We start from the raw sequence: 15810 nt of genomic DNA on the forward strand, positions 1-15810 counted from the left end.
AGATAGGAGAGAGAATCCTCCTATATTCCTGAATTGATTAGATTGAGACAGTGGTGGAACAAAAGCTACAAGAAGGAATTAATTGATTTCCTGGTATCCGAAAGACTACCAGGCACCAACAAGGACTTCATCTAATAAAATGTTAATTTGGTACAACGGGGCAAGTTTTGAAGGAAGGGGGAGCCAAAAACCAAGGGAACATCTGGACTCAAAGGAATGTTTGAAAAATACATATGTAAAAGATTAATCCTTAAAAACAAGGATTTTGAAGGAGTGAGTGTGCTTTCTGGTGAGGCACCCTCGGCCAAGAAACTTTTGCTTTTCTGTCTCCTAACTTGTCGCAGTTTACAACATGAAAGAACCACACTCACCATCAGGTTGAAGTGAGGAAAAGAAGGGCAGTTTATTATGATTTGAGGTTTAAATAGGATTTGGAATGTGAACAAGGATTGGGAGATGAGAGGAACACCTCTCTGACCCCAGGGGTTAAACCAGCAGTCCATCACAGAGAGAGATGAGAAAACAATCTACTCGTTTCTGTTACATGCGTGAGAATCTTCAGTAGAAATATGTAGAAACCATCAGAAAACTAAAGAATCAGGGTGACACTAATTGTCTATTTTTTATTTTTTTTAATTAAACTTATGAATTTTTCTAAGAAAGTGACCCTTTGTTTTTGTCACACTTTGTTGTGTCCCCATGCAGGTGCACCCGTGGCTGAGCAGGGGCGGCACGGAGCCGCTGCCGCTGGAGGAGGAGCACTGCTCCGTGGTGGAGGTCACTGAGGAGGAGGTCAAGAACTCTGTGAAGACCATCCCCAGCCTGCCAGCTGTGGTGAGTATGAAATACACCTCGTCCTCTGAGCAGAGGGCAGTGCTGAAGCCTTCAGCTGCTGGAGGAGGTTTGGAGAGAGGGGATGATACAGTTTAACACGTGGCCAGAGTCTTATAAACCACCTGTAAATGTATCAGTCTCTGAGGGTCCAGCCCTTGCAGATTGGCTTAAAATAATTTGAGTGAGGCTGCTCTTCAGAGGTGTTTTGTAAAACAAAAGGTTTAATAAGTGAAAAATATCAAAATCACAAATGTTACAGAAAACAAAAGCTGTGCACAGGTGTCTGAGAAAACCTCTGACACCCTGCTAGAAACACTCCAAAAAGCCTTTTACTTTCTTTGGGCTCCTTCCTAAATACTGAATGTTTTAGGAGGGACAACCTGGCCTGCTGCTAATAAGAGATACAGGATTTGAAGAACAGTAAAAAGGCTCAATAGATGCTTCTCTCTTGGCACTGAGCCAATCACTGTCAGAAAACCACAGAACTTTCTAGTTAAACTTCCTAAAATGTCTAAAGGTAAACTGAAACTCTTTCCCTATTTGGAAGCACCTGCTGGGAGTGTGGGATGCATTTCCACAGGGAGACACGTGTGTTCCTGGCATGAAATGTTGGCTTTTTGACTCAGTGTGAACTTCTTGTGTCTAAGCACTGCAGCAGCCTGACTGTCTCAAGCGGCTCTTCTGTGGGTCTCTTTGCTTCATGCTCTTTCCTGTAGTGCTGTGAAATGTCAGCTGAATTATTAAAGAGGCTGTTGTTACTCCTTTGAACTCGCTTCCAGGAGTCAGTCCTGCTGTTCTCACTGGTCTGTTCTCTTCCTCAAAGATCCTGGTGAAGGCCATGCTGAGGAAACGCTCCTTTGGGAATCCCTTTGAGGTGCAGACGAGGAGGGAGGAGAGATCCATGTCTGCTCCAGGGAACCTGCTGATGTAGGTACCTACAGCCACACTCTGCAGCATGGGCAGGGCCAAGGTGCATGGGGAGGGTGGGGGAAGCAGTTTGCAAACTTTTCTGTACTATTTAAAGACAAAACTCCCTTCTGCGTCAAACACTGGAGGTAAAATCTACCTCAGGTCCTCTCAGATTGAAATACAGTGTGCTACTGCAGCCTAAAAACTCTTTTATAGATGCAGTTCTCTCTGTAAGATGAATTTGGCCTAAACACATGTAAGGTGATAAACCTGAGTCTGTTTTTTCACCTGTTAGTTTATAATGCTGTGATCAAAGATCCATTAGAGATTAGTGAAGTAAAATAAGTTTAATTAGGGTCTGGTTTGGATATATGTTGGAGGGTTTCATTCTTCTTTCTTTGGACAACAAAAATGATATCAAATTAGCAGTTCTTTAACTCAAAATAAGATATGGGATTGACCTGTTGTCTGGCGCCCAATTCTGGGCAGAGACATCATGGTCAGACAAAAGAGAACATTTTGAAATTGCTTTTTCACTTGAGAACACATACTGTATTTTTTCACACAGTTTTTTGCCAGTTAATGAAATAGTGGAACACATTGCAAGGGAATACTTTGGAGGTTGGGTATAAATTACTATATTGGGATTAAAAAGGGAATAGAGATCTTGATGACTAATAGATTCATCAACAGTTTTTAACCATGATGGTGTATGCAGGGATGGGGAGAGAATTCTTCTGTCCTTTATTTGGTTCTTACTCCTTCTCCCTCAGTTTTGTCACTGATTCCTTTCAGAGCCAGGATTCTGCACCATCATTCCAGTAAATCACAGCTGGACCAGTAGCCTGATCTGGGACAATTATTTTTTATATAAATAAAGTTCTCACCCCACAGGATCTATAAGGCTGTGGCTGACAACAGAACTGTGTTGTCCCAAAATGATTCTTTTCCACTCAGAATCCCAGTACCGCTCCCAGCAGACTCCCACAAGAGTGTGCTGGGTCTCACTGCACCATTAACAACACAATTAGAGGAGCTCTTTCTGTCTCTCACAGGTGTGTAGGGATTTAAGGGCTCAGCTCAATTAAGGATGATAATGTTCTAAGTCCCCAGCTGGGTATTGGAGACTTCAGTGAAGACTTTGGTGTCCGTGGGCAGACACCAGTTTGGCATTTAAACACCCTGTTCATGAGTGCTGCTATGGGACACATTTGGAGTGTGGCACTCACAGCTCCTCTGCCATCTTAGCACAAGAGATTTGCCCTGATTTGTTTCTCTTTGTTCAGTGCCTTCCAAATTAGTTATTGCTAATTGGACACACATCCCTGCTCATTCTTCACTATCATTGCTGGTCACTGCATTGCATTGCTCTGAAATGGGGAAACATTTACTAAATTTGAAGAAAAATGTATTTTATTTCCACTGTCCCAGACAGGTAACTTGGAGCAAGGCAGAATTTCTTTTCAAACCCTGCCTGAACTGATATTTCAGAGTGGTCACCCTGAGTCTGTTTCCAGAAGGAATTTGTTCCCTTCTACCTTCATTTGAGATGCTTGAAAACTCACCCAGATGATGGGAAAACTCCTTGACCCTTGATGCTGGTTCCTGCCTGGAGCTGGGTGCTTTAGTATCTGCTCAGAAAAAGTTCATTTGGTCTCAGGTAGCTGTGAAACTTCTGATCAGCCACATTATCAATGTCTTGTCCTTTATAAAATATGCTTAGACCTTCAAGATGAGCTGTAAGCCTCCACTTTTGTCTCCTTTTTAAAGCTGCTAGTCGGATTTTTCTCAGTTCATTGAAACCCAGCATCTTTCCCTGTCTCAGCTCATTCTGGTCCTGTGTGTTTTCAGGCTCCTTGTGCAGACTAAAAGGTTTATTTTTTTAAAGCAGTGTGTAATTTCCACTGTTGTGCTGCTGTATCTGGTGCCTTTAGTTTACAAAACCATGCCAGGCCAGGGATGGAGCTGCAGCTCTGCTGGCCTGGCTTCTGCCCAGCTGTGTGAGCTCTTAGAAATACCCAAAATCAATGTGAATGTGCCAGTTCTCCACTGCACTAATCCCCGTGCTTTAATTTCTCAGTCTCATGCCATCAGTGCCAATTTTTGGCAGTAACAATTGACTTGATCCTAAATTATTTCATGCACAACTGGAGCTTTGAGAACCCATCTCAAAACTGTTGTTTAAAAGGAAGATACTTGCCAAGTATCTCCAAAAAATGGTGTTGTATATTAAACACTACAGCAGGGATACTCCTTTTAAGGCATATGGATTATAATTATTTCAAACTTGGGAAAAATGCTTTACTGACTGAATCTAATGAAAATAACTTCAAATTTAAATAGATGTGTTGGATCTAATGACGTTAATTTCAAGTGAACCATGGCTAAGTGGGAAATATTCATTGTTCAGTGAGTTATCTCTTGATGACAGTGTTATTTCCTCAGGGGCAAACAGAGTAGACACCAAGCTCATCCACTTCTTAATTCAGATTGGTTGTTCTCTAGAAAAACCACCCTTGCTACACATATAAAGTGCCAATGTTATGAATAGAGCTGTGTTAAAATAAGTTTCAAGTGAGTCTGGATTTCTGTACAGTTTTAGGATCTTGCAGGAGCAGATAGTATTGCTGTAATAAGGCTCCACAGAGTTTCTGCATGTCCATCACCCTTGTAGCTGGAGTGGGGACCCCAAAATTGGGACATGCCAGAAAAGGCCAGTGCCTGCAGCCATCACTGTGCCCTGGACATGGGGCTGCCCAGGAGGAGCTGAGGGAAAAATGAGTCACACATTCCCAAGTTCTCCTCCACAGAGCTCCTTCTCCCCAGTGGCAGTGTCTTTAGAGGGACGTAAGTCAGCTTTTGTAATATCAAATCTCCTCCTAGTTGTAGGTAGGAAATAATTTGTTGTGTTTCTATGGAAGAAAAAAGGAAAGCAATTAGAGTACTCCAGTTCTACATTCAATTTATTTAATTAGGCTGCATGTGAAATTGCCAGAGCCCCACTCACTGCTGCTTCAAGCATCTTACATCTGTGCCATTTCTGAGGGTATACCCTGTAGGAAATCCTCTGGCAGCTGAGCTGAGCTCTGGTACAAGAGGCTTTCTGGCATTTGATGCCTAATTGATGACTCTTAAAATGGAGCTGTCCTTCAAGCTCACTCTTTGGGATTTGGAGAAGAGGAAACTAAATCATGTGGCTGAATCTTTTTTTAACTTCTCCCTGCATTACCTACACTGTGTGCTGGGCTCTGTTCCTCGAAATGCCTATGCAGATGTCTGTGGCAGCAGCAGGGCTCTCTTGTTGTAGCCTTGATGCCTTTAGAGGACATCACTAAGACACCACTCATATGAAACAGTTCTTAAGTTAACACTGGGAGGAGAGAAAGGTTGTTTTTAGGACTCTTTAGACCTGGAAGAAGCTAATCCTCTCCTGGCTGTTATTTATTGCTCTGTTTATCAGCACTGAGCAGTTTAAAAGGCAGATGTTCAGTGCAGACACACTCAGCCGGCAGAGGGGAACTAAAATGAAGATGCCTCATTTAGCAGTGCTTGTTTTGCACACCTAGAATGGTGTGAGTGCTGCCAGCTGTCACCTCACCCTGTCAGCTGAGCAGTGGCCAGGTGTTACTGGGTCTTGCCTTTCATGCAGGAGCTCCAGGAGAGGCAGTGATTCAGGCAATCTTACAGATCCTGCAGACCGTGGCCAGGTTCAAGCCCATCATTAATGGTGGCTGCAGAAGCAAGTGATCTTTTCTAATTTTCCAGCTCCAAGAGTATTTTTTAAGCCCAGTTCAGCATTCACAGCTAAGTTCTGGATTTCTGGTAGCAGTGTTTGCAGCATTTCTTCTGCCTGCTCCACATTTTTCCTAATTGAGTCAGCACTGGCTTCAGCACATTTTATTGCTCTCATTTATTGCAACTACAACCTATCAAATTAATTGCTGTGTTTTGACAGACAAAAGTTACTTTCCCATTATGGCTGCTAATACTATTGATGAAATGTGGTTGTCAGCTCCTCTATGGGGATCAGTTGGTATTTTTAAAGCCTACCTTGTTTCCAGCTTTCCCAAAAAGAGACCAAAAGGGCTCTCACTGCCCTTAAGGCCATATTATCCATGTATGTTTAGGCACAAGGAGGCCAAGGAGGAAAAGGAGGTTAAAAAAAGTAGCTGGCCCAGGTCTCCAAGCAGACACAGCCTCTCCCAAAGAGAGAACTGCATGTTTTGTGGGAAGAGCCATGCCCCACATGCAGGTTGGTGTCCTCACAGGGTGGCACAGGATTTTCCTCTGGAATGATCCACCATCAGCAGTGAGGGGCCCAGTGCTCCTGGGGCTCTGCCCTGTTGCACAAGGTGCTGATAGGACATAAAAGCCCAGAGGTGCCAAAGGACATGGCCCAGGGAAGCACAGCTGGACATCAGCAGTGTGTGGAAGCCATCTGGAGCTTCCAGCAGTGGTAGGGGCTGGAGTGGGTGTGTATGAGGGCTACCAGTGCCTGTCCCCATCTGTCCTTCAGGTAAATGTGGCTGATGTTCCATCCCTATTCCACTCTGCATTCTAGAAATACAGGCTCCTTCAGCTGCTGCCGTTGTCTTCATGATCACCTTCTTCCTTTGTCTCATTGTTTTGTTCTCAGGGACAGATTCCTCTTAAACACATCTGTATATTTGGATCCATCTTTAAGGTAATTCCATGTCTCTGTTTCCCCAGGTGCTGTAGAAAATTGTGTGTCCCCTCCTCAGCCTGTTTGGTTTGTGTGGTAGTGAGAGCATTTGGCTCCTCCTTTCTTCCTGTAGGAGCAGTTTTACTGCAGTCATTCTGTGTGTGTGACACTGTTTCTGTATGCTGTGTATTAGTATTTCTACTTGAGATTCTTTGGTGTTTCAGCTGCTTTTAGGGAGGGAGGGGGAAAAAAAACAGTTGGGTTTTAGCAGGGACTAGTGCTCAGCCCCACGTTTGCAGAGGGAATAGCTACAGAATTTGGGAAAGGCTGAGCTTTGTAATTTGAGTTTAATATTTAGTGGTTATGCAAAAGAAAGGGCTGGAGCCCATCTCTGCTCCAGATGCTCCACCACTCCCTCGTGGTTCTGCCTCTGGTGCAGCCCTGGGAGGGCTCTGGGCAGACCAATATTGGTTGCTCCAAGTGATCACCCCAGCCAGGACTTCATCAAAACATGGTCACTGCTCCAACCACTTGCACAGACCCCTCTAGGAAGTGTTGCTCCAGTTAATCCTGTTAAATAACAAAATAACATCAATGCAAACCATGATGAGCTGCCTGCAGACACCTCATTGGGAAGGATTTGGATCCAGTGGTCAGTCAGTACACAGCCTCCAGCCAGGCTGGGAAGATCTGGCCTGAGAGACTGGGAAACAACCACAGAGCTCTAAATACCTTTGTGAAGAGCTCCAGCACTTTGGAGACTCTGCCTGGCCTGGTTTATTGCTCTGAGACAAATGGATGGGCCAGAGCCAGGATGTTGCCTGCTCTGAGTGAGGAAGGACTTGCAGAGATTCTCCAAAAATAGCCAGGAGCAGGCAGGCAGAGGCGGATGGGGACTGACGTGGCGCCGGCAGGGACGGCTGGTGCCACTGACTCCTGCTGCTGCAATGCATCGGGAGGGACTTCAGCAGCCTGAGGGCAGCTTATTGCATTGAATGGGGACTCACAGGAGGAATTAAACACTTGCCAGGGGTGTGTGATTGTGCTGTGAAGGTTGTCACACACCATCCCTGTCCTGTGCTCCTGTGGCTGGGAGGACAGTGTGGGGAGGCTCAGTCCTTGCTGGACACAAAACTCGTGTGAATCCCCAGTGGCTGTGATTCCCCCCACAGCTGCTGTGGGTGGCAGCCACGTACTCTCCTGGGTAATTGCACAAACCAGGCTTTGCTCCCCTGTGGCTTAAAAAATGTAGGAGAAATAGTCTTATTTGTTACCAAGAGTTATTTACCCATGCAGCCTAAGGCCTCACAGCATGAGCCTGGCTCCTGTGCAGACATGGAGCTCTGCTACTGGAGCTCTGCTGCTTCACAGGCAGCTTTTTGTCTGGTGTTTGCCACCAGGAGAGTCCCCTCACCTTGACACTGAGGTGTTTGGAGAGGGAGAGGCTACTCAGAGTGGTGGGACAGCCTTGAAGACACCCCTGACAGGAGCAGGATGTGGCAGACAGGGAGCCAGGCTGTGCTGAGCTGCCACAGAACAAAGCCTCTGCTGCTAAATGGGGTGATCAATCATTTGAAGAGGGGGATGACGGGCACTGAAGACAGGGCTGTTCCTCAGCCTTCACTGCAGGGAAATGTTTCATAGGTTCAAGGTCAGGTTTATTGCAGAGCTTTGCTGAAGTAGAGGGAGAAAGGAACATGATTTTTGATTATTTCTAGTTTCTTTAAAAAATCAGGTTAGCCTTGTGTGTGCTTTGTGTTGTTCCTAGCCAGGAAATACCCCCAGAACCCCCAACCCATTCTTCCCAAACACTGTGTGCTGCAGGCACATGCAGCAGCACTGACATGCCACTGCCAAGCTGGCTTGTCCATGCAGGTTCTGCAGAATGCACCAGGCACAGGATGCCCAGAGCAGCTGGAAGTGCCCAAGGCCAGGCTGGATGGGGCTTGGAGCAACCTGGGATGGTGGAAGGTGTCCCTGTCCATGGCAGGAGGTGGAGCAAGATGATCTTCAAGGTCTCCTTCCAACCCAAACCATTCCATGATTCTGTGATAGAGCCAGATTGGTGTGAGTGAGGTTGGACACCTGGGACACACAATTGCTTGGAGATGATCACCTCCTTTGTGCTGTGGATATCTTTATGATGGAGAAATGGGTGTTTTAGGTGAATTCATCCACCTGCAATGGGTTTCTGCTGTGGGCGGCACCTGGAGGTGTCCCCTTTTCTCCATCCAGTCACAGTGACAGTCACAGGCTGTCTGAGGGTGGCTGGGCTGGGTGGAGATGTTGGTCCTCGAGGATGCCCTGAAGTGCAGTACAGCTCAAACCTTCTACAAGAGAAAACATCAAAAATTAGGAGTAGGAGAAAAAGGCTGAAATTATTGTGGTGTATGTGCAATGCAAGTAAGTAACCTTGGCTGAGATTCTGGGGCTGCTGCTCTCAGGTTTTGGGGACTGCTATTCTGGGGACCAGGCAAACTCACAGAAACAGAAATCACACAGTTTTTGTGTAGGACAAACTGGGTTCTGACAGAAACATTTATTTTTACATTTGGAGAAGCAGTGGTGGGATCAACCCATCACTCTGATCTTTATTAAAAAATCAGATTAAATGAGAGCAAGCCAGAACTCTCCAAATGCAAACTAGATAATTTGGAAACCATGCTGCTGGTCTTCAAGACTTTCCCCTAGAACCAGATACCTCCTCGTGGAGAAGGGCATTCAGGGAAGTGGAGAGCTCCATTTTTGGGAGCAGAGGCTGATATGGTTAGCAGGTGGCCAGAGTGGAATAAACCACGTGTAAATGTATCAATCTCTGAGGGTCCAGCCTTTGCAGAGAAGTGGCTGAAATCAATTCATGACACCGCTCTTCAGAGGTGTTCTGTAAAGCAAAAAAAGTTTAATAAAGAGAAATATCAAAACAAAAAATGTTAGAGAAAATAAAAGCTGTACACAGGTGTCCAGGAAAACCTCTGACACCCTGCTAGAAACACTCCCAAAAGCCTTTTTTTCTTCTTTTGTGCTCCTTCTTAAATACTGAATGTTTTAGGAGGGACAGCCTGGCCTGCTGCCAACAGGGAAAGATACAGGATTTGAGTTACACTCTGGGAGCCCAGTCTATGCCCTTGTGCTGGCCCTGAGCCAATCACTGCCAAGAGAGTAAACTTCCTAAAATGTCTAGAGGTAAACTGAAACTCTTTCCCTGTTTGGAAGCACCAAACAGGTGATTTGCTGGGGGTGTGGGGTGTATTACTACAAGAGGCCAAGCAGGTGTCCAGGCACAAGCTGCACATCACTGCAGGGCACCGTGCTGGGATATTGCTGAGGTGTTTACATGGTACCAGCACAACAGGCTGGTTGATTGCTGTTCCCTGTTGATATTGCTGACCTGGGTTGGAAGAAGCACCCCCTGCCTTGCTCTGTGCCTACACAATGTCTTTGTTTTCCTTGCCACCCATGTAGAACACAAGGGAGCAGAGAAGCAGCCAGGGACCCGGAGCTGCCCGACGTGTGTGAAGATGAGGCTGCGTCCTGAGGCCGGCGGCTGCCACGGGCTGGCCATGCCCTTTGTGGTGTCACATCTGCCCTCATCACCCAGCCCGAGGCCTGCACAGCAACACCAGAACCAGACTAAACCCACCAGAACCGGACCAAGCCAGGAAGCCAGGTTGGAGGATCAGAGCAGCGCCAAGGAGCAGAGCGAGCCCGGGGCCAGCGTGGCTGTGTTCCCTGGGCAAGGTGCCCATGGCTCCTCCATGTGTGCCTTGCTCTCCACTCGTGCTTCACCTTGGGGCTCTCAGCCAAGGAATGGGGGGTTGTTTGTCTCAAGGGTCCTTTTCCCCCCAGACAGTTTTTCCTTGTGTTTTTGTATTCTCTACTTCAAGCATCAGGAAAAGAAAAATGGTGTTACAGACAGGTTTTGTATCGGAGGGCAACTGTTTTATTTATGCGCTTGTGTACATCAGGAGTCCTGCCCCTGGTGTGGAGTTGATGGCAGAATGTCTTTGGATATCAGTTAAATGAAGATGAGATCTTGCTGTTGGAGTGAACACTGTCCCTCCCTATGCCTTTCTTTCTCTTTCTTCCCTTCTCCTGTTATCCCTCAGTTTTGCACAGTGTCAGTCCTGTCCCCAGCCATGGCTTTAGTCAGGGCAGTGCTGTAAAGCAGAGGAGGTTGCCTGTATGTGCAATGAGCCTTGGAATGTCACAGAGCTCTGGAGCATGGGGATATGCTGCAACACAGAACAGCTCAGTGCTCCAGGGACATCTGCCAGGGCTGCTTTTCCCAAAGAGCTGGGAATGAAAGGGAATTCCCAAAGACCCCATCAACTGCACCCATGGACCATGTTCTCCAGCTGAAAAGAGTGGCAGGTTTGGGCTTTATTTTATTTAATTTTCTTCTCTTCACTCATCTCTTGTGTACCTGATGCTTTTAAACTTTAGTTTCCTGAAAATTACCCAAACTGGGACAGGTTCCTAGGATGGAAAATGTTGGTGAAGGGTTTTTAGAAAGCTACAGAGCACAAGTTCACAACTTGATCTTTTAAATTTTTTAAGGCTTTAATTTTTAATTTTAAGACTGATTTTTATGCATTTGCTGATGCTGCTATTTCATCCATAGATTGCTTCTAAACTTGGAGTTAGAAGCTTCATCTCAACAGTTTGACAACTGGTAAGAGATTGCACTTAAAAAGGCAAATACAAAAAGGCAAACACAGCCATTTCTGTGGCTGTTGACTGTACAGACTGTGTGGATAATCAGGAATTTCACTCTTCCATTCAGAGAATAAAAAACAGTGACATCCATCTGTCAAAATATATGTCATTATTTTCCCTTGAGCCTTATGGGGTCTGAAGATGCCCCTGGGAAGCCAGTGGGATTGGAATCTTATTTTATAGTATTTAAAGAAAGGACATTATTAGATTTGGTTCCTACATAATCATCTTAGTGTCTGTTTTTAGATTAATTCTGAGGACTTGGGACTTTGTTCCCTCATTTTTTTGTGCAGGGGGACACATGTATGAGGACTGTTGATAGTGACTGGTATATCCTGGTGTTCTTGTTCTGTTTGCTGCAATCCAATTTGATGGTTCCCAACATTTTATAGCTGGGCTTTGCTGCTGGTGCCTTTTGTCTGTCCCCAGCCTGTCACCTCCCCTCACTCATCCTCAGCCATCTCAGTGGGATGCCCAGCAGTCACCAGCCTGGGCTCTTCCTTGCATCTCACCTGTAAATACTGGCAAAATGGGAAATAACATTGCAGCTTCTCTGTTTAATGGAGACCTTTAATGTGGAAAGCTGGCAATGGTGTTGAATCCTGTAAAGGTTACTGCTGTGGGCCTGAGCTCTGCACTGCTGCTTCCAGGTGCTAAATCCTGTCTGTTTGTGTCTGCACCAGCTGTGAGCTCAGCATCCTCTGAGGAGCCTGGTCCTGCACCAGGAGGATGCCCTGATCCTTCCACCAGACCTTCTGCTTGGATCCTGCTGCCTTGTAATGAAGATTTAAGTACCCAGAGGTAGGGAGTGAAAAGTCCAAGAGCACAGGGGATTCTGCAAATGGAAGAGATTGTCCAGGTGGAAGGGACAAATATCTCTGGATACAAACTGATCTGTGCTATGGTGCCACCAGCTCCTGCTGCACACCAGGGGCCAAGTGGGGCAAGCTAGCCACGAGTCTGTGGAAAAAACTTTCTCCAACTGATGACCCCAGGACAGGGCCAGGGAGTGACCTTGGAACAAGGACACATCTCAGGAATATGCCCTGCCCCAGGCAGAAAAGGGAGTTCTGGTAATCCTCATCCCTGTGGGACTTGTGAAGTCTAAGCAATACCTGGGTTGTGCTCAAAGAGCTCTAAGAATACAAACATGGGGTTAGTTATTTTATTTTTAATCTGTGAAGAATAATTTGCTAACCCAGGCAGTTGGGGTTATTTTAGTGATGCCCAAGGAGTGGGAGCTGGTGGGGCAAGGCTGCAGGAAGGCTGTTCTCAGCCTCAAATAATGCAACCAAACAACTGGTAAGTTACAAATAAGCTCCATATCATGTTCCTTTAGTGGTACCTAAATCATCACTTTTGGAGAGGAATGGTTGTTTTTTGTGATTATCTCAAAATCCACTTTGAAATATTTGCCCTTTCAGCTAAAAGAAATCCTTCTGGAACTGTTCCCCCAGGTCCAATAACCAACCCCTCAAGTTGTACAGCTGAGCTCTGAGCTCTTGTCACACCTTGCTTCCTCAGCAAATCTGCCAACAGCCTTTCCTTTATACCCCAGAAATCACCCCAATCATGTCACAAACAGCAGCCTGAAAGCTTGCATGAAATGAGATGAAAAATGTGCCCTGGCAACAGGAGAAACTCTCAGATAGGCAAAAACAGGTTCTTCTCACTCATCTGCAATGAAATCCTTGCTTGTTTATGTGCATGTTAGAGCAGCTCAGAGCAACACTGGTTCTGCTCTGAAGAAAGGAAGAGACTGAAGAGAGGGGATTTATTTGAGAATAAACATCCCTGGCAAGGCAGTGCTTTTAGCTCTTGAATAAAGTCATTCTCTTTAGCTGGATGGGTAAATATTTGTCTGCTCCTCTCTGTGATGGAGAGGAGGAGGTTCACGGTAGGCTTTGCAGACCAGTGAGCAGAGCAGGTGTGGCACACTCATGTTTTGGTGTGTGCTTTGAGTTTTTCCCCTCCAAGTCCTCACCTCTGCTGTTCCTGGAGCACTGGGATGCTCTGGCCTCCGTTAGCTGGGCTCAGAGTCACCAGGAGGGTTCCTCTTTCCCCCAGCACCATTGCATCTCATCAAGTTTTCCAGACTCTTCCAGGTTGAGGATGATTTTCTTGAAAGAAATTTCTCATTTGGGGGAACAGCACATCTCTTTGATCTTCAGGAGGTGGATTTCTTTATCTTGCTCAATTAATGGCTCTAGGCCTTTGGTTTTAGAGGGTAGTGCTAAAGCAAAAATCCAGGTCAAATCTTTTCTGTCCTGAGGAATGTACAGTCCATGTTTTTAACCCTTTTGGCAGGAATGTGCTGCTGTGAATGTCACACTCACAAACAGATGAGGTTTTCAGCATCAGGGCTGCTGGTGGGAAAGCTGACTTTGTGTAGGGCTACAACCAGAGGAAGCCTGACAAGGGACAGTGTAGCTGCTCCATGCAAAACAAACAGTGGCTCGATAAAATAACTTCCAGGGTGTGATTTCATTCCTTATTTATTGCCAGACTTGCAAGGAGGAGCTGTTGGGAGAAATTTTGTATTCCTGCAGTACAACTCTGTCCTGAAGCCCTTGGCAGCACTGCCATGGGAGACTTTCTCAATTTGTAGTGTATTGCTGGGAGCTTTCCTAGCTCAGTGCTTTCCCTCTCATCTTGCCCAAAAAACCCATAAGTTTTGTCCCACCAGCCCAGGGCCTTTGTCCCAGCCCCTGAGAAGCCCAGGCTGGGAACGACAGGGATCTCAGTGAATTTCCCAATGCAGCAGGGCTGTGCTGGGGGTGCCACTGAGAGCCTGAGCATCTCTGATGTGCAGCAGGAAGACTGGAAAGCAGAGAGTGGAGGGTTTGTGTGGAAATGGAACTTGGATGAGGTGCCAAACTTCTCTGCTTTAGCAGGGCACAGTTGTAGTGGAGTTTGCTGAGCAAAGCAGTGCAAGGAATTCCCTTCTGGCCCAGATCCTCCTACACAAGTCCATGCTTGGCTCAAATCCCTCCCAGGCTGAATTAACTTGGATTATGCCATGACCTTGTTGCTCTGAATGCAGCCTTCCATGGGATGAGGGAAGGAAGGAAGGAAGCTCATCAGTCACTGCCTTGCTCCTTCCCTTCCTGAAGAAAAGCCATGTCTGCTCAGAGCTGCTGCTGGCAGAGCCCAGACCCTCCGTCAGTATCCGCAAGCCATCAATCAAAGTGCTCCAAAAAAATGTGTAAATTTAAGAAAACATGAATTGCAACTCTTGAGGGTACAATGCAGATCCTCTGTGCTGTAATTTTGCTGCTCTTTCTAATTTCTAGGCCTGTTCTGTTGGTATTTCAGTCTCTTGTTGCACTTGAAGTTGAACCTCTGCTGCTGTATGTGCTCTGCTATGATTCAAGCATGATGTAAATGCACTCAGTACTGTGACAGCACGTGGCTGTTGCACTGTAAATATGTACCATGAAGAGAGAGGCTATTTTTTGCATGCTTTTGTACTGTAGAACTGATGAGAAAATGACAATAAATTCCACAGAGATGACCCTGGGTGTAAGTGCAGTTCCTAAGGCAGCACTGGCTGCTGGCTCTTGGGTGTTCTCTGCTGCTCCACCCCTCTCTGTGCTTGTAGCTGTGGCAGAGGGGCTTGGAGGATTTCTTTCATTGCGCTTTCCATTGTGGGCTTTTCCTGGGTGAAGAAGGTCAGGGGTCTGTCATGCTCAGGTGACACATCCTCAGCTATTCCAGCCTCTTGCTGTAATGGGGCTGGTGAAATTGTCTTGCCTTCACTCCATTTGGTTCCAAAGAAAAGTGCAATCTCCTTTGCAGAGGGCCTGGCCTGGGTTAGAGCTCACTCAGCACAGTTCTAGAAACTCCAGCAAATCGTGGGTTCCCTGGCGCCATGGGGTAGGACTCGCTCGGCCTGCCCTACTCCAGGCATCTTCCTCCAGGAGAGGAAGCCAGAGGCACCAAGCTTCTCTCATTTTTATACTGCAGAAAAGAAAAAAAAAAAAAAAAAAAAAAAAAAAAAAAAAAAAAAAAAAAAAAAAAAAAAGTGAAAGCATCTGCGTCAGCCCTGACAATGATGTTGCAAGGCTGAGAAAGTTTGAGGTGTTCAGCCTGGAAAAGAGAATATTCTTTGAGGGACATCCTGCAGTGACCTCTGCCCCATGCCACCCCATGCGCTCAGTCCCAAACCTCACTCTGATGCTGATCTCAATCTCACTCCACACTGAGATGTACTCACTCCCAGATTTAACCTCATCCCAGTCCCAGATTGGTGTAGCCCTGGACCTAATCTCAAGGCCAGGCCTAAGGGATTTAGCCTTAAACCCAATCCGAGCTCTAATCTAAAAGCCGGTCTTAACTCCAAGCCCAGCCCCAATTCCAGAACCTTTCCCAAATGCTCAGCCCTAAACCAAATAGCAGGTTTAGCCCTAAACTCAAAACCAGCCCCAACTGCAACTCTAAGCCCAAGCCCAAGGACAATCTCAAAAGATAAGTTGGACGGAGAGTGGCCAGGAGCTGTGAGGACAGTGACAGTGCAGGCCCCCACCAAATCAGAGGGGGACAAAGAGCTGCTCCCCCCAAATCAGAGGGGGATGGAGAGCTGACACTGGCCCCTCCCAATGCAGAAAGGGGGCAGTGAATAACCCCTGTCCCCCTAAATTGGAGGAGTGCAGACACAACGCTTGCCCCCATAGTGGAGGGGGACAGAC

General features: G+C 46.4%; 1 protein-coding gene across 5 annotated transcripts in view; it reads left to right on the plus strand.

The window, feature by feature from the left end:
* The window catches only part of CAMKK1 (calcium/calmodulin dependent protein kinase kinase 1), a 96895-nt gene extending 82277 nt beyond the window's left edge, over positions 1-14618 (plus strand). For 4 of the 5 annotated variants that reach the window (XM_083875268.1, XM_083875269.1, XM_083875270.1 and 1 more), the window contains 3 exons: positions 706-834; positions 1658-1761; positions 9869-14618. In XM_083875268.1, coding sequence (XP_083731394.1) covers positions 706-834; positions 1658-1761; positions 9869-9941 — 306 coding nt within the window. In that variant the 3' untranslated portion in view covers positions 9942-14618. Of the gene's footprint in view, positions 1-705; positions 835-1657; positions 1766-9868 lie in introns of all 5 variants that reach the window. The other variant, XM_083875272.1, reaches the window with a different exon arrangement.
* Positions 14619-15810: the final 1192 nt, after the last annotated feature.

This window comes from Zosterops lateralis, assembly GCF_965231275.1.
Source record: "Zosterops lateralis genome assembly, chromosome: 19".
Taxonomy (NCBI): domain Eukaryota; kingdom Metazoa; phylum Chordata; class Aves; order Passeriformes; family Zosteropidae; genus Zosterops; species Zosterops lateralis.